The sequence below is a fragment of the Arachis ipaensis genome, chromosome B4, assembly GCF_059453495.1.
Source record: "Arachis ipaensis isolate K30076 ecotype BB chromosome B4, ASM5945349v1, whole genome shotgun sequence".
NCBI classification, from domain to species: domain Eukaryota; kingdom Viridiplantae; phylum Streptophyta; class Magnoliopsida; order Fabales; family Fabaceae; genus Arachis; species Arachis ipaensis.
The window spans coordinates 126,840,740-126,856,690 of NC_142439.1; the positions used below are offsets into that span (position 1 = coordinate 126,840,740).

Consider the following 15,951-nt stretch of genomic DNA (forward strand, 5'->3'; position numbering starts at 1 on the left):
CCACTGCGTAAACTAATTACCCGTCACTGGCTGTGCATGTGCCTCCCGTCCCTTCCTCACGAACAACTGCTGCAGTCTCTCCCGTCCCTTCTTGTTTATGTGACTATGAAGAAGAAGAACATGATTAGTTTTTACAATAGAAACTAGAATAGTTGTAAAAATATTTTGATAATGGTCAAGATGACTATATAACTTTTATGTCAATCTACATCGACATTTAACCTTTACATAAACAAATTAACATGGCGCGCAAACAATTTGCGATAAACTTAAAAAGTCTTCGTTAACTAAAAAATCAGTCTTACAACGTCAAATAACAAATGTCGAGATGAGTATCTTTTATTTTTTAAGGATTTTATAGTACAATGAAAAATTTGTTAAGAACTCATATTGGGTATTTACAAAAAGATTATAAAAACATTATTTTTCCTCCTTAAAAGAAGAGTAAAATAACAAATAAATATCTAAAAATTTATACTTCAAATAAATTAGTTTTTGAAAAAAATATCAATAAAATCCTTTACGATAACAAATATGGATATATTATTTTTAGATTAGTCCCTATAATCATGATAGAAGATTATAATTTAAGAGTGAATACCCGTTCTACGGCCTTGATAATTTCTTTAAAGGACTACGAGGTCTTTAATAAAAAATAAAATCCATTTTGGCCTTTGATATTTAACTTTTTGAGACTGATTAGTTCCTCTGTTAATGATTTCTTTCTAGAACATACTTATATAACACGTTAATCACTAATATATCTTTTATTTAATTTTTATAAGTAAAAATAATTTAAAAATCACTAATATTTTTTAATTTTAGACAATAAATTTAGCCAATATATTTGAAAAAGATAACAAAAAAAACTAAATAGCCGTGATAATTACCTCTAAAAGATAATGAGATTTCTAACAAAAAGAATTTATCAATCCCAGTTGGCTCTTAACGGATAAATCAACAGTTTAATATGTTATATAGGCTTATTCTGTTAATACAAAAAGACTAATCAGTAAAAAAAAAAGTAAAGATCAAAGACTAGAAAAAATATATTTTTTATTAAAAGTCCATTATCTTTTGAAATAATTGTCAAATACTATTTAAGAGATTTTTCCCCTTAATTTAGACATGACTTGTCCTTATGACTGCATTTGTTTTTGAGAACAGGACAAGATAAGACGCTGAGAACAAGACATAAAGGACAGAGACACAAAATTTTGTGTTCTTGTATTCTGTTTGATGATAAACTAGAATAAATTATGAAAATCTAATTTATTCTCTTTTTTATTTCATTCAAAAAATTTGAGACGAAAAATATAATAATAAAAAATATAATTATGAAAAATTAACAAGAATCATGAAAGAAAAAGGGTTAAGTACGATTTTGGTCTCTAAGGTGGTCGAAAATTTTTTTCGTCATAAATTTTTTTTTTACATACAAAATCATCCCTAAGGTTTAACTTAGTTTTAAAATCGTCCTTACCTTAGGGACCAAAATCGTACCGAGGTGGCGGCAGAAGCGGAGGCAGAGGTAGATCGTGGACAGCTTCATCTTCTTTTTCCCTTCTCCCTTCTTCTTCTTTCCTTCTCCTTTGCAAGAACAGAAACACTCTCTTTCTTTTATTTTTTATTTTATAATTTTTTTGTTATGGGTAATTTGGTCCACAATTTTAATATTTAAGTAAAAAGAACGATTTTAAAATTTGGTTTTAAACCTTAAGGACGATTTTGTATAAAAAAAAAGTTGGGGACGAAAAAATTTTTTGACCTATACCTTAAGGACCAAAATCGTACTTAACCAAAAAAAATAAAAAAATAAGTTGTATCTTTTGTTAATGTCTCCATAACTTTTTTGTTAAAATAGACACAAAATATATTAATTTAGTATATCTAGATACATTATCTCTGTCTATATCTCCTCCATCAAACATAATTTTGTGTCTTTATGTTCCTATATCAATGTCCTATCTCTGTAAACAAATCGACTATATATATATATATATATATATTTTTTTTTTTTTTTTTCCTTCATCCAAAATGTAAATAGTGAAGGATTTATTTGTCAGTAAAAAGATATAATGCATCAGGAGCGTGGGCTAAAAGGGGGAAAGGCAGAAACGATCAAACGAAGAATGAAAAACTGTTCCTCGGGTTTACCACCATCGCGTGCTCCACTCCACCACTCTCAGCCAACAAGCACTAAACAAACCAAACGAAACAAATCAAAACAAACCCCTTCCCCCATCACCACCGCCACACCAATCCCCCTACGACGTCGTTTCTTCTTCCCCAAATACTCATAAAACACACGCACTCACACAGCCAAACACGGTCTTCCTTGAATGGGCAATTGCGGCACCAGAGAAGAATCCGCAGTAGTTTCCAATGCTCAAGGTTCTTTCTCAGATCTACTCTTAATTCCTAACCCAATTCATTATCCCTCACATGCACACACCTAATCTTAATTTTACATAATTAACCCTCTCTCTAATTAACCGTACCTTTTGTTTTTCAGTTCAGCAGCTCCAGGCGTCGTCCTTGAGCTCCAGGAACGCCGGCACCGGCGCCGGTGACAGGAAGCACAGCCGCTCGGTGTCGGATCTGAGCGAGTCTTGCTCCACGCCGCGCCACTACAACATCGAAGACGTGAGGAACAACACGCTGCTCTACACGCACGTGATCGCGTTCACGCTCTACGAGCTTGAGACAATCACCAAGAGTTTTCGCTCCGATTATATTCTCGGAGAGGGAGGGTTTGGGACTGTGTATAAGGGGTACATTGATGAGAATGTGAGGGTTGGGCTCAAGTCGCTGCCCGTAGCGGTTAAGGTTTTGAACAAGGAAGGGCTTCAGGGACACCGAGAATGGCTTGTATGTTTGCCAATTGCAATTGCATTGTGTTATATTGAATTGCATTATAGTGTATTTCTTGTTAAATTTGTTTAATGTAGTTGTTAGTTAATTAGGGTTGGTTTGATTCACTTGCTGATCATGGCTTAATGTTTGATTCCGTATGTTGCTCTATAAGTGCTCATTGACTTTGGATTGGGGTGAAGGAATGTGAGCCATTACATAAACCTAAATCATTGTGAACTGAGAAACTTGTTGTTTGGGGTTATTTGTTTGTTCTTTACTCTTTATAGTAATTGTTTTTGTGTTGGTTGTTTGATTGATGACTTGGTTGTTGATGTTGTGGTGGTGTTGTTGCAGACGGAAGTGAATTTTCTAGGGCAGCTTAGGCATCCTAATCTGGTGAAGTTGATAGGGTACTGCTGTGAGGATGACCACAGGCTGCTTGTGTACGAGTTCATGTTTCGAGGAAGTCTGGAAAATCACCTATTCCGAAGTATGCAAACTTCTTCTCTAATCCCTTTGGATTTGATGTTCTTGTAGTTGAGTAAGGAAAATATAGTAAGAGGAAGACCAACTCAATTAGAAGATAGTGTGGAATTTTTGCCTTTAGTCGAATTTTATTATACTTCATGATGAATTTAAGCCATTGAGCATATTACTCTCAAAATGCATAAGATACAAAGTGGATATTCTGCTACACTTTGTGGCAGGTCAAAGTCATTTTAGATTCCAAGATATGCATTGGGACCCACACATGCTATAGACTGGTTATACATGCTGGCTTTGGGGAGCTATACATTGTTTCTAATTTAAGTATTAAGACTTGCCTAATGTCTTTCTAGTCTAGAAATGATAGTTTTTGGGAACTTCATGTTGTGTCTGCCATTTGGGATGGCTTTGAGATGTCATGTGAGTTATATCTTGTTCCCATTGTTTGTTGGATTATCTTGATGCTTGCTAGGGTAGTTTTGAGACAGTATAGAAGTTGTATGTATACTCTGAGGAACTTCATTTTTGCTTCCTGTTTCATACTTTATAAACTTGCATTTTTAATCTGTATTTAAACTTGTGACTATATTAGAATAGCATTTCTCTCTGCTTTGGCTGGTTTTTATGAAAATCTTTTGATTCACTATACAACAAAAGACAACACTACTTGAGTTTTTCTAGATCTTGCTTCATTATTAGTTGTGATTTGTGAAGAAAAGAATTCTACTTATACTTAAATAATAAATAGTTTATATGCTAAAACTATTCCAAGTTCCTTGTGTTTTTTTCCAACTCAATTTGATATGACCTTTCCTGAGGCTTCCAGAGGCAACTATCCCTTTACCATGGGCTACAAGAATGATGATTGCTCTAGGAGCTGCCAAAGGGCTTGCCTTTCTGCACAATGCTGAAAGGCCAGTAATCTACCGTGACTTTAAAACGTCTAATATATTATTGGACTCTGTAAGTTTCTATTGTTTTAACTTGATTAATGTTTCTACTACGGCCGTGCATTAATGGATTTTTCCTTCACTTGGTCTTATCAATAACTACAGGACTATACGGCCAAGCTTTCTGATTTTGGTCTAGCAAAAGCAGGACCACAAGGGGATGAAACCCATGTATCTACCCGAGTCATGGGTACATATGGTTATGCTGCCCCCGAATATGTAATGACTGGTATGATCTCAATTTTGCAAACATGCTCAATTTGCAAGTAATTCGTTTGTTTAAGCTCGAACATTTAGAAGTATATCAGCTCACATGTGATGCGAGAGTTAGCTAGGCTGGTGTACTGTGGGTTGGGTAGTTAAATGCTGGTCCCCTTTTTCAGGACATGGCCTTAGGTATATAGCAAATTAATATGCAACTCTTACTATCTTTCTTGGGCATAGCGGCTTAACCGATAGGAACATGTCCGTTTATCCGGGGATTAGATATAAAAACGGTTCCTGTTTCTGGTCTCCTGGAATTCATGTTTTTATCATTGCATGTCATTATTGGTTCAGTACGTACAATCTTGAAATACCCCATTGTTATCATGGCTAGAAAACAATTTATATTATCATCTTTAATTTAACTCAGATTATTTTTTCCTATTTTATTTTTGTCGTTTACTACAGCGGGTTCTAATATACTACTGTCGCCCACAGTTCAAACTGGTTGTGATGGCTTGCATGTAGACATTGAGCATGTTTCATAAATCATAATATACTTCTGAGCTTAATACACGTTGAGCATTCTTGCATATGTTTGTGTGGATACAGTTCTAATAAGGCAAATTTGAAAATTGTCAGGCCACTTGACAGCTAGGAGTGATGTGTATAGCTTTGGGGTTGTTCTTTTGGAGCTTTTGACGGGAAGGAAATCTGTTGACAAGACAAGACCTGGGAAGGAACAGAGCTTAGTAGATTGGGCACGGCCAAAGCTTAATGACAAGCGCAAACTCCTGCAAATAATTGATCCTAGATTGGAAAACCAATATTCAGTGAGAGCTGCACAGAAAGCATGTAGCTTGGCATACTATTGTTTGAGTCAAAATCCGAAAGCCAGACCACTAATGAGCGATGTGGTCGAGACATTGGAGCCCTTACAAAGTTCAAGTATAGGTGCCGGTGAAGTTTCATTAACCGGCTCAAATAGTGTAAGCACAGGGCACTTTCCGATGACCAAAATCTCCGACTACCGAATGCGTCCCAAGTTCTCAAACAATGTTGGTCCTGGTGCTGCTTGCCGGTCTCCTAACCCTAGCTGCTCGCCGGGTGCTGCAGCAGCATGCCGGGTAAGATAATCGCGTGCAATGTATCCCTTATTTGGTGTGCTTCTCAAATGTCCCCTTAATCTCGAGAGTTATTGATTGCCAAAAGTGTGGGTGGCTTCCATGTATTTATTGCTGCTTTGTACATGGTGTATGGTGATAAGAAGCCATGGTAGATAAATTTATCAATGGTTGGTCTTCTGTTCATCTCGATGCAAGTTATTGTGTGGAAAAATGTATGTATTTATAATCATCGAGGCATCAGAACTACTAATATAACTGGTTGCTCACAGCCTCATGTACATGGAGAGGTTGGAACTTAAGCAAGCAAGCTACCTGGTGAGAGATTATTAGGTAGATTGGCTGTAAGATCATCTTTTCCCATCTAACATGCCTCTACTGCAACCTCAGTTAGTTTGACTGCACTCTCCTGTTCTGCTTTTTTTTCAAGTGGCTTTTTTTTTGTTGAAGAGGAAAAAAAAAATAAAGACCAAGGTCATTTTCAAGCTTGCAAGGTTGTTTAGTTATGGCTGTCTTGCAAGAAATGTTAGCTTCTGCATTTGACAGCATCAATGTATATTTTACAATGTAAAAAGTATAAGTGTTGGTGCTGTGTTTGGGAAGTAGTTTTAAAATGTTTGAGCATTTTTCTTATTATTTTTACAAATATTTCACAAATACCCCGGCTGTGAAATTTTCAAATTTATACTATCAGAACATGTGTAAATAACCGATTTTTCTTGAAGTTAAATGCTACTATATAGCAACGCTGGTTTATCATACTTAATTTTCATTATAACATATATAAGGAAGATCTTTCATGCTTACTAAAATAAGAGTTCAATGTATTATATTATAACTACAGTTGTCCAATGTAATGTAACATAAATATTATGGTATATAGAATTTCATCACAATGCGAGTATTAAAATCATAAAGCTCAACATAAAACCGGTAAAATGATAGACGGACCTTAATTTTTATTTTATTTTTTGCTGGTGATTATTCAATAGAAATGGAAATGAACAATAATTCCAATATATCTTGTTCAATGAATATATCTTTACTAATTTATCAAACAAGAACAAAAGGAATTCGACCAAAGACGATCAATCCTCATAAAATTCACATACAGCAATAATACAAACGTAACATGTTATTAAAAAAGCTAGGGGATAAATATAGATAAGGGACCAAAAACCAAAATAAAGTGAAAATGATAGCTTTGCTCAGCTTGAATCATGAAGTTGGATCGTTTTTCCAAACTAATTCAGCCATGGTTTACTTAACCATGAATTTGTTCGGAGATAATATTCATGGTTAACTACAAACATATCACTGGCTAAATCAGTTTAGCAAATGATTAATCATATGCAGAGACCGCAATGTCCAATTATGGTCCAAACTGAACGATAGTACAGAACTATCATTTCATTTTACTAAGAAAGAAAGAATAAAATCAGGCCTAAAAATTTACTAAGCTGCCATGTCTAATGCCGAGAACAATAGAAATCATTCAGTCTCCATGGACATGAGTCTTGCTCTCGTAGTATCTCTTCTCACTCTCCCCCTTCTTTTCATTCCGTTTCTGAATCAAAGATAAAATAAAATAAAGCCGGTCAAAATAACTGAGAGCGCATTAGCTAGGAAATCATGGCCAAAGGAACAAGAAAAGTTCAAAGAAAACTAACTAACCATAACAGACATTCCACTGGATAAGTTTCTTCCTATTCTTTGTAATATTATGTCCTCTCATCCAAGGGTTGAGTTTAGAATGTCCACTTTTATGTTCAAATAAATTGTTTTCTTGAACCAATCAAGGATCTAACACTAGCTTCTTTTATTGGGTAAAACCCACCAGTTCATCAGGGTTTATTACTAGGAATCCAAATAATTCAGCTCAACTCATAGAAATCCAAAAAGGTTTAAGTATCTCAAAGGCTAATTTTTGCATTCTTATGGCTCGAACACAAGACACCCGATTTACAGGTCAAAACATCTAGCCATTTCAACGAACCCTATGTCGGTGATCTAGTCATTAACTAATTCACATTTTCCTTTCTTTCTTTTTTATAAAAAGCTAATTCACTATACTTATCATTGACTGTTTATAAATATGCTAACATTCGAACAAGAATTGAAAAGAAAAGAAATGTGATAATGATGATGCGCAATCAGACCTGGAATGCCTCGTGATTTGATACAATCCTTCTAATTATTGTAGTGGTTGTTATCCCTAAAGGACTAACCAAGACTCTGAAGATGCCCATGCTAATGGGAACAGCATATGGGTTGGATTCTTCCTGTACAAGAATCAATTTCACAGGTGTTAAGGAAAGTCATGCTGCAGAAGGAGTATTAGTGCCTGTAATAAATATTGTAAATCCATTTGCAGAAGAAAAAATTACCTTCTGAAAATCATCATTTTCCGCAATGGTTCCATGGACAACTAATGAGATGTTAAATGTTGTGATCTGCACTCAAGATTTGAGGAGTGTCACACCAATCCAAGAATGCATAAATACTTAAAAAGCAAAACAAGAAACAGAATATAATATTGGAATATATACAAACAGAAACAAGCAAGAAATTATCACTAAATCTTGCTAGCATGCTTTTCAAATAGGAGAAAAAACCAAGCTTAAGCTGGTCTCGACGTTGTCACAAAGCCGCTATTATGTTACGAATTTTGATCTATGATGACATCACATCAAAGCCGACATCATATCAAAGACCCAGAGCAATTACTTAGGAGTTTGATCCTTGATATATCCATTAATCATTACTAAATAGAGTTTTCAGCATGTGGTAAAGTGGATGCATGTATTATCCATAACTCAAGTGAATATCGTGATACGGAGTTTGACAAATATATATATAAAGCTTCAGATCTCCACCTAATCTCCTAATCTTCTTGGAGAATTACTCTAACAGTGACCGAAATAATGTCACAAAGGCTAGGCACAGGTATATATCTAGACCATAATATCATTATGATATGACTCACCTTCCTACAAACACAATACTTGCACATGGCAATTGTGCAAAGTAGAAAGATTTAGAGAGTAAAAAACCATAGACAAGCGTACATAGCATCCCAAGCTCTCTCTCCCACATTCATTTTTAACGATGAAATGGGCATGGCTTGTTCAGTGAAATCTTCATTAATCACTAGTATTGGTTAGCATAATGGCAAGATTAGAAAATACTTTTACCACCTCATGGCTCAAGAATGGTTATTGCAGCAGGAAAGAAAGATCACAGAATGCAAAGTCAATAATAAGAATGAATTAACTAAACTAATACTAACCATATCCCTGGACACCTCCCACGGCGCACCGATTATAACTTCATCCACATAGCGGCATGCTAAAACACTTAAACTTCTTTCATGGAGATTCATGATAGGACGATGCGGTCCTCTAGTTTCACTATAAAACCAGTGTGGAAAAAAGTTAATAAAAGATATGTAAAACATTAAACATTAGTAGTATAAACATCAATGAGAATAGATACTCAGATTGTTTTATGTTGAATACATATTTATAGCTTTTTATTCGATGCAAAATGATGCTACTATTGAATAGTTTATCTTTACGAAATAAAATAAAAGTGGGGAATAAAAAATATGAATGACAACAACCTGACTGTCTGATCAGTGTGGATTCCAACAAGAAGAAAATCTCCTAGTTCCCGAGCCAGCTTCAAGATCTATCAAACATAAAAGTGCAATGTCAAGCTGAAAAATCACACATTAACTTTGACACAGACAGGTAACTGGAACAATACGAATGAATAACTTTCTAATCGATACATAACCATTCATGTACCTCTTATCTAATAGCTTAAGCTTTTGGGAAAGTGGTCTCATGACACTTTTCTGGAATAAATAGTACAACTCTTAAATGCATCACAATCATGTAGTAAAAAAGAAAAAAGGCAGACAAATGAAAATTATATCATTGTTAAACACTCACTCATAAACCCCATGAAAAGCTAAAGGCCTATTTAGTTTGGGCAAACATTTTCTCTTTTCATTTCTCACGTTTTCTATTTTCAGAATTTCGTGAAGAAAAAATGGAAATAGAAATGGAAATGTTTTATTGTTTATTCTACCTATTTATTTATACCAGTAAATGGTGCAGATGCAGGCCATACCAAATTTAATAACATGCATTAAGGAGGCACCCGGAAAAGGACATTTTGATTTTCTTAGAGCCCAATGGCATCAATTAATCCATATAGCTGACTCTGACTAGTGGTATATATTCGCTTAGAGTTGTTCTAGTAGTTGGTAGTAGTGCAGTGGTAGCTACAATTATATATGGTCACAAAAGCAAGCACACAACAAAAAGGGTATCATATCAGTGTCAAAACATTTTAATATTGATTGCATCAGAAGATAATAGTTTAGTAAAGGCAACAAAATATTCAATTGAAAAAAAACAAAAACAAAACAGGAAATTAAGCTAACTTTCACTCCATGTTCAGACATAACATTTAACAGTGCATTGGTAAGCAATTATGTAGAGAAGGTAATATAAACAATACCTCGACATGACCAGCATGAAAGAGATCAAAGGCTCCATCTATATATACAATGCGTGCATCAGGTCCCGGGCCCTGGTATAATAAGCATGAATCAATATTACTGAAGCATGGTGTAGATAAAAGACAGCTTGTCAAAATTATTTCAATACGGGGGAAGAAATACATCATATTAGAAATGGAGAGAAAACCTAATAGTGAAGGTTCAATCATAGCAGTAGATACATTTAAGAAATTGATATTAGATTTCGAGCGCCTTGAATATGTTTCTGCTATCACCAGGTTTAAAATTATATCCTACCCATTCTGCCATAATCCAAATTCTGTCCGACACAGGTATACCTAATTTCAATCCTGTGTCATTCCTTAATCCCTTTGCTACCTAATTAACAGCCAATTGAGACATACATTCGCCACTAACTTAATTCACAATAACCAGCTTGAATTATATTGTTAAATTTTTCCCCCCAAGGGTTTATCCAGTTGGTTGATTTCCTAACAGAAACAATTTCCTGCTCTTCCAAAACTTAAGTCTATTAAACAAGTGTAACAACACAAGCTAAATTAAATCCTCGAAAGTGATCAATTGAGCAGGAAACTAGCAAAGAAGAATGAATTAGTTAACAGGTAAATTCTCAAACGCGTATTACGCGTACGGTTTCTTGCTTCAAACCGTGATTGGGATTTACAAACGAAAGAGGAAACATGCTCTCATTCTTATAAAGTATAAACCAACACCATGGGTTCAAAAATATGTGATTCAAGATTCAGAAAGTCTAAACAATTGGGAAATGACAGAGAGAAGGGATGATGAAGTTGAAAATAAGCATATAAGTAGTCGAAAATCGGAATTGAAATTAAATGTACATACCCTTCCATTTGAGAACTGAACAATTCTACGAGATGTAGGCATAAATTGAGAAATACGAGTTCCACGATCTTCAAATTTGTGACTATGACCATGGCTGAACTGTCTTTGTAAAGAAGAGTGGTTAGGGTTGTCACTGGCAGACCTTTCTCTCGTACAGAGAAGCATACGACCTGGGTATAAAATTATTATATAACATCAGTTCTCCATTTTCCACAAGCGTACGAAATTATTATGAGACAACACTGAAAAATAAATATAAGCACAAGGGAAAAATATAAGACAGGCTAAAGACTGAATATGCTCACAGGATGGGAACTTTCAACTGGACCAGATAGGAAGGAAAACCGACAAAAAGCACTGCTAGTTTTGTGAGAAAAGGCCAAAAGTTTTGATATCAAACTTCTAAGGGCGGAAATGCAGTTCAAAGAATAAAAATACGGTATGGAGGAAAACGACAAAATGTTAAAGCCTCAAAGGTCTGTTAATAAATATCATCAATTGATGAGTTGGCTTATTGCTATAACCAAACAAATCACCTCTTTGTAAACAAGGTTTTGACTGTGCCAAAATTCCATATTAAGCTTCAGGAGAATTGCACAAAAGTATTAAACCAGAGAAATTTTCCATAACTGCAACAACATAACAAGTAGAAATCCAGTATAAAATACTACCAAATGAAAGGGGGCACATCCCTTTATATGGTTTATATAGTGAAAAATAAAACTTATTCAAGTTCTTTTTTTTAGAAAAAAAAAAAACAAAAAACAAAAGCAGCTATGGGAGGAAAAAATATCATCAGCCGTGATAAACAAACACAAGAACATCACATGCCAACCAAACATGACAAAGGACTTCACTTTAATAATTTCCATAAACTATATCAAACAAGATGTGCATGCCCAATTGCGCCAACTAAATAAGGAAGTCTTATACTACAAAGAAAAGTAAGCAAATCCTAACCAACGATATCAGTGCTAGAAACTCCTTCGGTGCGCTTTATCTGCTTGTAACGGCCAGCTTTCTTTGCATGAGCATAAGCATCAGTGCCGTCAGGAAGAATACAAGGATCGTCCCCGTGAATAATGTAATCTATATTGTACTCATTAAAGAGCTTCTTCATGAACTCCTCAGTTATGGCATATGGAGCATCAGTAATAACCTCATCAACCCACTTTACAGCATTCACCATAATCATCCTACAACACACATCAACACCTCATAATCCGAACAATAACAACAACAACAACAACAACAAAGCCTTATCCCCCCAGCTACATGGATCAAACCTCATAATCCAAACGCAGAACACAAAAACAACCCCGCCAAAATAAATAAAGAAACAAAGAGATGCCATAACAACTATAACTAAGCATTGTCACATAAGACAACTCAACTACTTGGATCAAACAGACATAACAACTGAATGCAAAATTTCTGCATGGAAGTTAAAAAAACAGTAGCTAAACATATATTTGCCAAAACAAGTATCAGTGTATCATTGCAACTACAACTAAGCACGGTCTGTTAGATAATTCAACTACATAGATCAAATGCCAACACAGTGCTAGAATTGCTGCATGAATATTAAAAGAAATATCTAAACATATATTTGTTATTACAAGTATCTCTGCAACTACAACTAAGCATTGTCCCATTAGATAATTCCACTATATGTATCAGATGACAGAATACCATAATGCCAAAATTGCTGCATGGACATTAAAAATATACATATAAAAAAAATAGCTAAACATATGTTTTCCTAAAAAACCACATTTTGATTAACTTATTCTACATTGGTTCCCTGATTCTTCTCATAAGAAAAAGGCAATCAAATCCAAACATATCATAAATCTAGAATCAAACAAAGAACACAACACAAAAATGACACAAGATAAATCAGCATGGCATGAATTGAGCTCCAAGAAGAAGATCAAAATCCTAGAAAAAAGTGAAAAAAGTTGTGACCTTTCTTCAAGAGGGGTGACAGGGGGACCCTTATTTGCAATGATTTCATCGTCGCTAACAACACCAACAACAAGCTCATCACCAAGAGCACGTGCCTGTCTAAGAGCATTGCAATGGCCATAATGCATCATATCAAAGCATCCATCCATGTACACCCTAATTGTCTTCTTCTTCCTCCTTCTCTTCCACAAACCAAGAGGCTCCAGATTCTTCTGAAGCCCTTCTGAAGATTGCAGCAATCCATACAGTGACACACCAACGATCACGCCACCCACCAGAACCGTTGCAATGAACTTCGCCGTTGCGTTCTTCTGCATCATCACCGCCTCAAAAGAACCCATTTTTTTCTTTTTCCTTTTGGTTTCTCTCAGTTCCTTTCTCCCATAAATGAAATTAAAACGAAGGGAGGAAGGTGGGTGCAAAATGAGGTTAGAAAAGTGGCCACCACACAGAATTTGGAATGCCAATTTTTTATTCTGAGCCAAACATATCCGGTTTTTGGTTTTAGAAAGAAAGAAGCTAGTAGCTTCTGCTTTTTCCCCTTTTTGGTGTGAAACCAATAAAGTTAGAACCTTTACTGTTTTTTGAATTCATATTTTCTTTTGGACTTGTAGAATTCATAAAGTTTGCGAATTTGTTGGTATAGGGAAGATGGATTTGTTTTTCTTCTTGGGTTGGAAGCATTTAGCAACGTTTATATTCTGTTGCAGAATATTGGGCCTTTTATATATTGGCCCATTTAGGTCCAAAAAAATCCTATTGGGTTCACTTTTTATTTTGTTTTTGTACTGGGTTCATTGTTCTCTGACAAAAAACAATACTAAGTTTTCATTGGGCCTTTCTAGAGGTTTTTTTAGTGCAAAATTACTAAACAGAATATGCTAGAAAGTTTTAAAAGGCAAAAAAAAAGATAAGAGAGAAAAAGACTGTCCTCATGTAATCATATTATACGTGCTATGAATTTGGTTAATTTTTGTTTTCAATAATTTATTATTCTCTTTTTAAGATACAATAATAAGTTATTCTTGGATGAAATATACTTTTGGTCCTTAAATATTGTTAGTTTTGGTTTTAGACTTTATGAAGAAAAAATATTAGTTCAAACATTTCAAAAACATTTAGTATTTTTTTATCCTTATAAAGTTTCATTTTAATATGTCTAAGTTTTATGATAAGTTATTTTCAAAAATATCAAACTATTATGTGAAGTTATCTTAATAAAATTCATTATAGTTTTTTAGTGACATAAAAAATATATCATTTTGGTGCAAGAACAAAAATTCAAGGATAAACTACTAAATTGGTCTCTTACGTTTGGGCGTAATCCTGTTTTGATCATTAAGGTTTAAAATGTCCTATTTGAATTCAAAAAAGTTTCATTTAGTTTCAATGTAGTCCTACCGTGAGGTCAAAGTTAAATAATTAACGAAATATCCTACATGATAGCAATACAAGAACAAAATTGATAATCTGGAGAATAAGTACAAACTCCGGAGGCACAAAATTAACCGTTCAATACATTTAATTATTATTTTTTTTACAATGTAAATGAAATATTTTCTATAGAACTAAGGAGAATGATAAATAAATGTATCCACGGTTGATTTTGTACCTTTGGAACTTGTACTTATTTTCTAGATTATCGATCTTGTTGTTATGTAAGACATTTCATTAATGATTTAACTTTGACCTCTCAGTTGGACTACATTGAAGCTAAATGAAACTTTTTTTAATTCAAATAGAACACTTTAAACTTTAAGAACTAAAACAGGATTACGCCCAAACAAATGTACCAATTTAATATTTTTCCCAAAATTCAAACATTACAATAGTATAAACTTAAGACATAATATCTTTTATAAAAAGCATGCAATGCTACATGATCAACAAAATTTTTTTTCATATATTGTTAATTACTAGTGTTTTATTATAAGATTTTGTGACACTATATTTTCATTTAACCATTATCATAATAAAATTTATGTTATTATCATAACTATTTTAATTTTAATTGATTTTATAATTGAGATTTAAAGTCCCAAAAAGTATTGCAAATTTTAGTGTTGGTTCTCATATGGTGTTCTACAACTCAAAAACTATGACCTGTACGATTGAATTTTTAGGTTAGGGTCTATAAAAAGTTAGGGATAAAATATGCTACCGAACAAATAAAAATTAGAGTATTGTCATATGTAACCTAGGTGGATTAAATTAGACATATAGCTAAATTTCATTGAGCCACTTAAACATGGGTTCAAAGTCTGTATTATTTTAGTGTGTAGGGTAGAATCCACCCTAAATTATTATAAATCATTAAAATACTCTAAAAGCAGATCTTGGTAGAGGAAAGCCTCCTCAATGCTCACTTATTGGTGAACATCACAATGTTTGGCATAGTTGGAGATTGTATTGTTAAATAATATAAATAATATATCCTAGGTCAACATATAATTTAGGGGGTTCAATTCAATGTTACTCCCTTCTATGGAAGATGAAGTTCTGCTTTTTTTCGCTTTTAATTTTAACTCAAACAACCCTCTAATAATCTAATATAAGGGCTAATAAACTGCCACGTTGCTTCTAAACACATATCACCAATAAATTTCTTTAGGGCTTGGTTAGTTAATTAACATATATTTTTAAAGATACATGATAAATTTATAAATTAAAAAAAATTATAAAAACATATAAAATTTAAATTCTCAATATACTTATTATGTATTTAATGAAATAAAATATTTTAAAAATTTTATTATTAACAATCTTAATTTATGTTTTAGAATACAAATTAACTAAACCCATTTCTTAAAATATAATGCTTGTGACTGTGTTTTTTTTTCCTTCCTTTTTTCTGAAATTCAACAAAAACGTATTAAATTAAAAAAACAATCAAAGCAAATTCTTAGTTGTTAGTATTTTAATAGAAAAATAATAATATCACTCCTATTTCTTAAAATATCACTCC

The 15,951-nt window shown here is 33.6% G+C and overlaps 2 protein-coding genes across 2 annotated transcripts; one reads left to right on the plus strand and one right to left on the minus strand.

Annotated features, from left to right (window-relative positions):
• The first annotated feature begins 2,082 nt into the window (after nucleotides 1–2,082).
• On the plus strand, nucleotides 2,083–6,234 carry LOC107639758 (Protein kinase superfamily protein). Its single transcript, XM_016343356.3, has 6 exons — nucleotides 2,083–2,394; nucleotides 2,516–2,871; nucleotides 3,211–3,346; nucleotides 4,169–4,305; nucleotides 4,398–4,521; nucleotides 5,139–6,234. Exons 1-6 carry the CDS (start codon nucleotides 2,343–2,345, stop codon nucleotides 5,630–5,632), a joined length of 1,299 nt encoding a protein of 432 aa, XP_016198842.1. The 5' UTR covers nucleotides 2,083–2,342; the 3' UTR covers nucleotides 5,633–6,234.
• A 409-nt stretch (nucleotides 6,235–6,643) lies between these two features.
• Nucleotides 6,644–13,502, minus strand: PECT1 (phosphorylethanolamine cytidylyltransferase 1). The gene is made up of 9 exons (XM_016343357.3): nucleotides 12,987–13,502; nucleotides 11,979–12,214; nucleotides 11,019–11,188; nucleotides 10,151–10,222; nucleotides 9,243–9,310; nucleotides 8,910–9,030; nucleotides 8,008–8,073; nucleotides 7,780–7,902; nucleotides 6,644–7,187 (listed from the first exon to the last, which is right to left on the minus strand). Exons 1-9 carry the CDS (start codon nucleotides 13,325–13,327, stop codon nucleotides 7,116–7,118), a joined length of 1,269 nt encoding a protein of 422 aa, XP_016198843.1. The 5' UTR covers nucleotides 13,328–13,502; the 3' UTR covers nucleotides 6,644–7,115.
• Between the last annotated feature and the right edge of the window lie 2,449 nt (nucleotides 13,503–15,951).

Excerpts from the sequence above, each read along its gene's own strand:
- LOC107639758 (XM_016343356.3), top strand. The coding sequence starts at position 2,343 with ATGGGCAATTGCGGCACCAGAGAAGAATCCGCAGTAGTTTCCAATGCT. Across the intron at positions 2,395-2,515 it reads AGTAGTTTCCAATGCTCAAG|TTCAGCAGCTCCAGGCGTCG; the intron begins GTTCTTTCTCAG and ends TTTGTTTTTCAG. Across the intron at positions 2,872-3,210 it reads AGGGACACCGAGAATGGCTT|ACGGAAGTGAATTTTCTAGG; the intron begins GTATGTTTGCCA and ends GTGTTGTTGCAG.
- PECT1 (XM_016343357.3), bottom strand. The coding sequence starts at position 13,327 with ATGGGTTCTTTTGAGGCGGTGATGATGCAGAAGAACGCAACGGCGAAG. Across the intron at positions 12,215-12,986 it reads GTCACCCCTCTTGAAGAAAG|GATGATTATGGTGAATGCTG; the intron begins GTCACAACTTTT and ends TGTGTGTTGTAG. Across the intron at positions 9,311-10,150 it reads TTCATGCTGGTCATGTCGAG|ATCTTGAAGCTGGCTCGGGA; the intron begins GTATTGTTTATA and ends TATGTTTGATAG.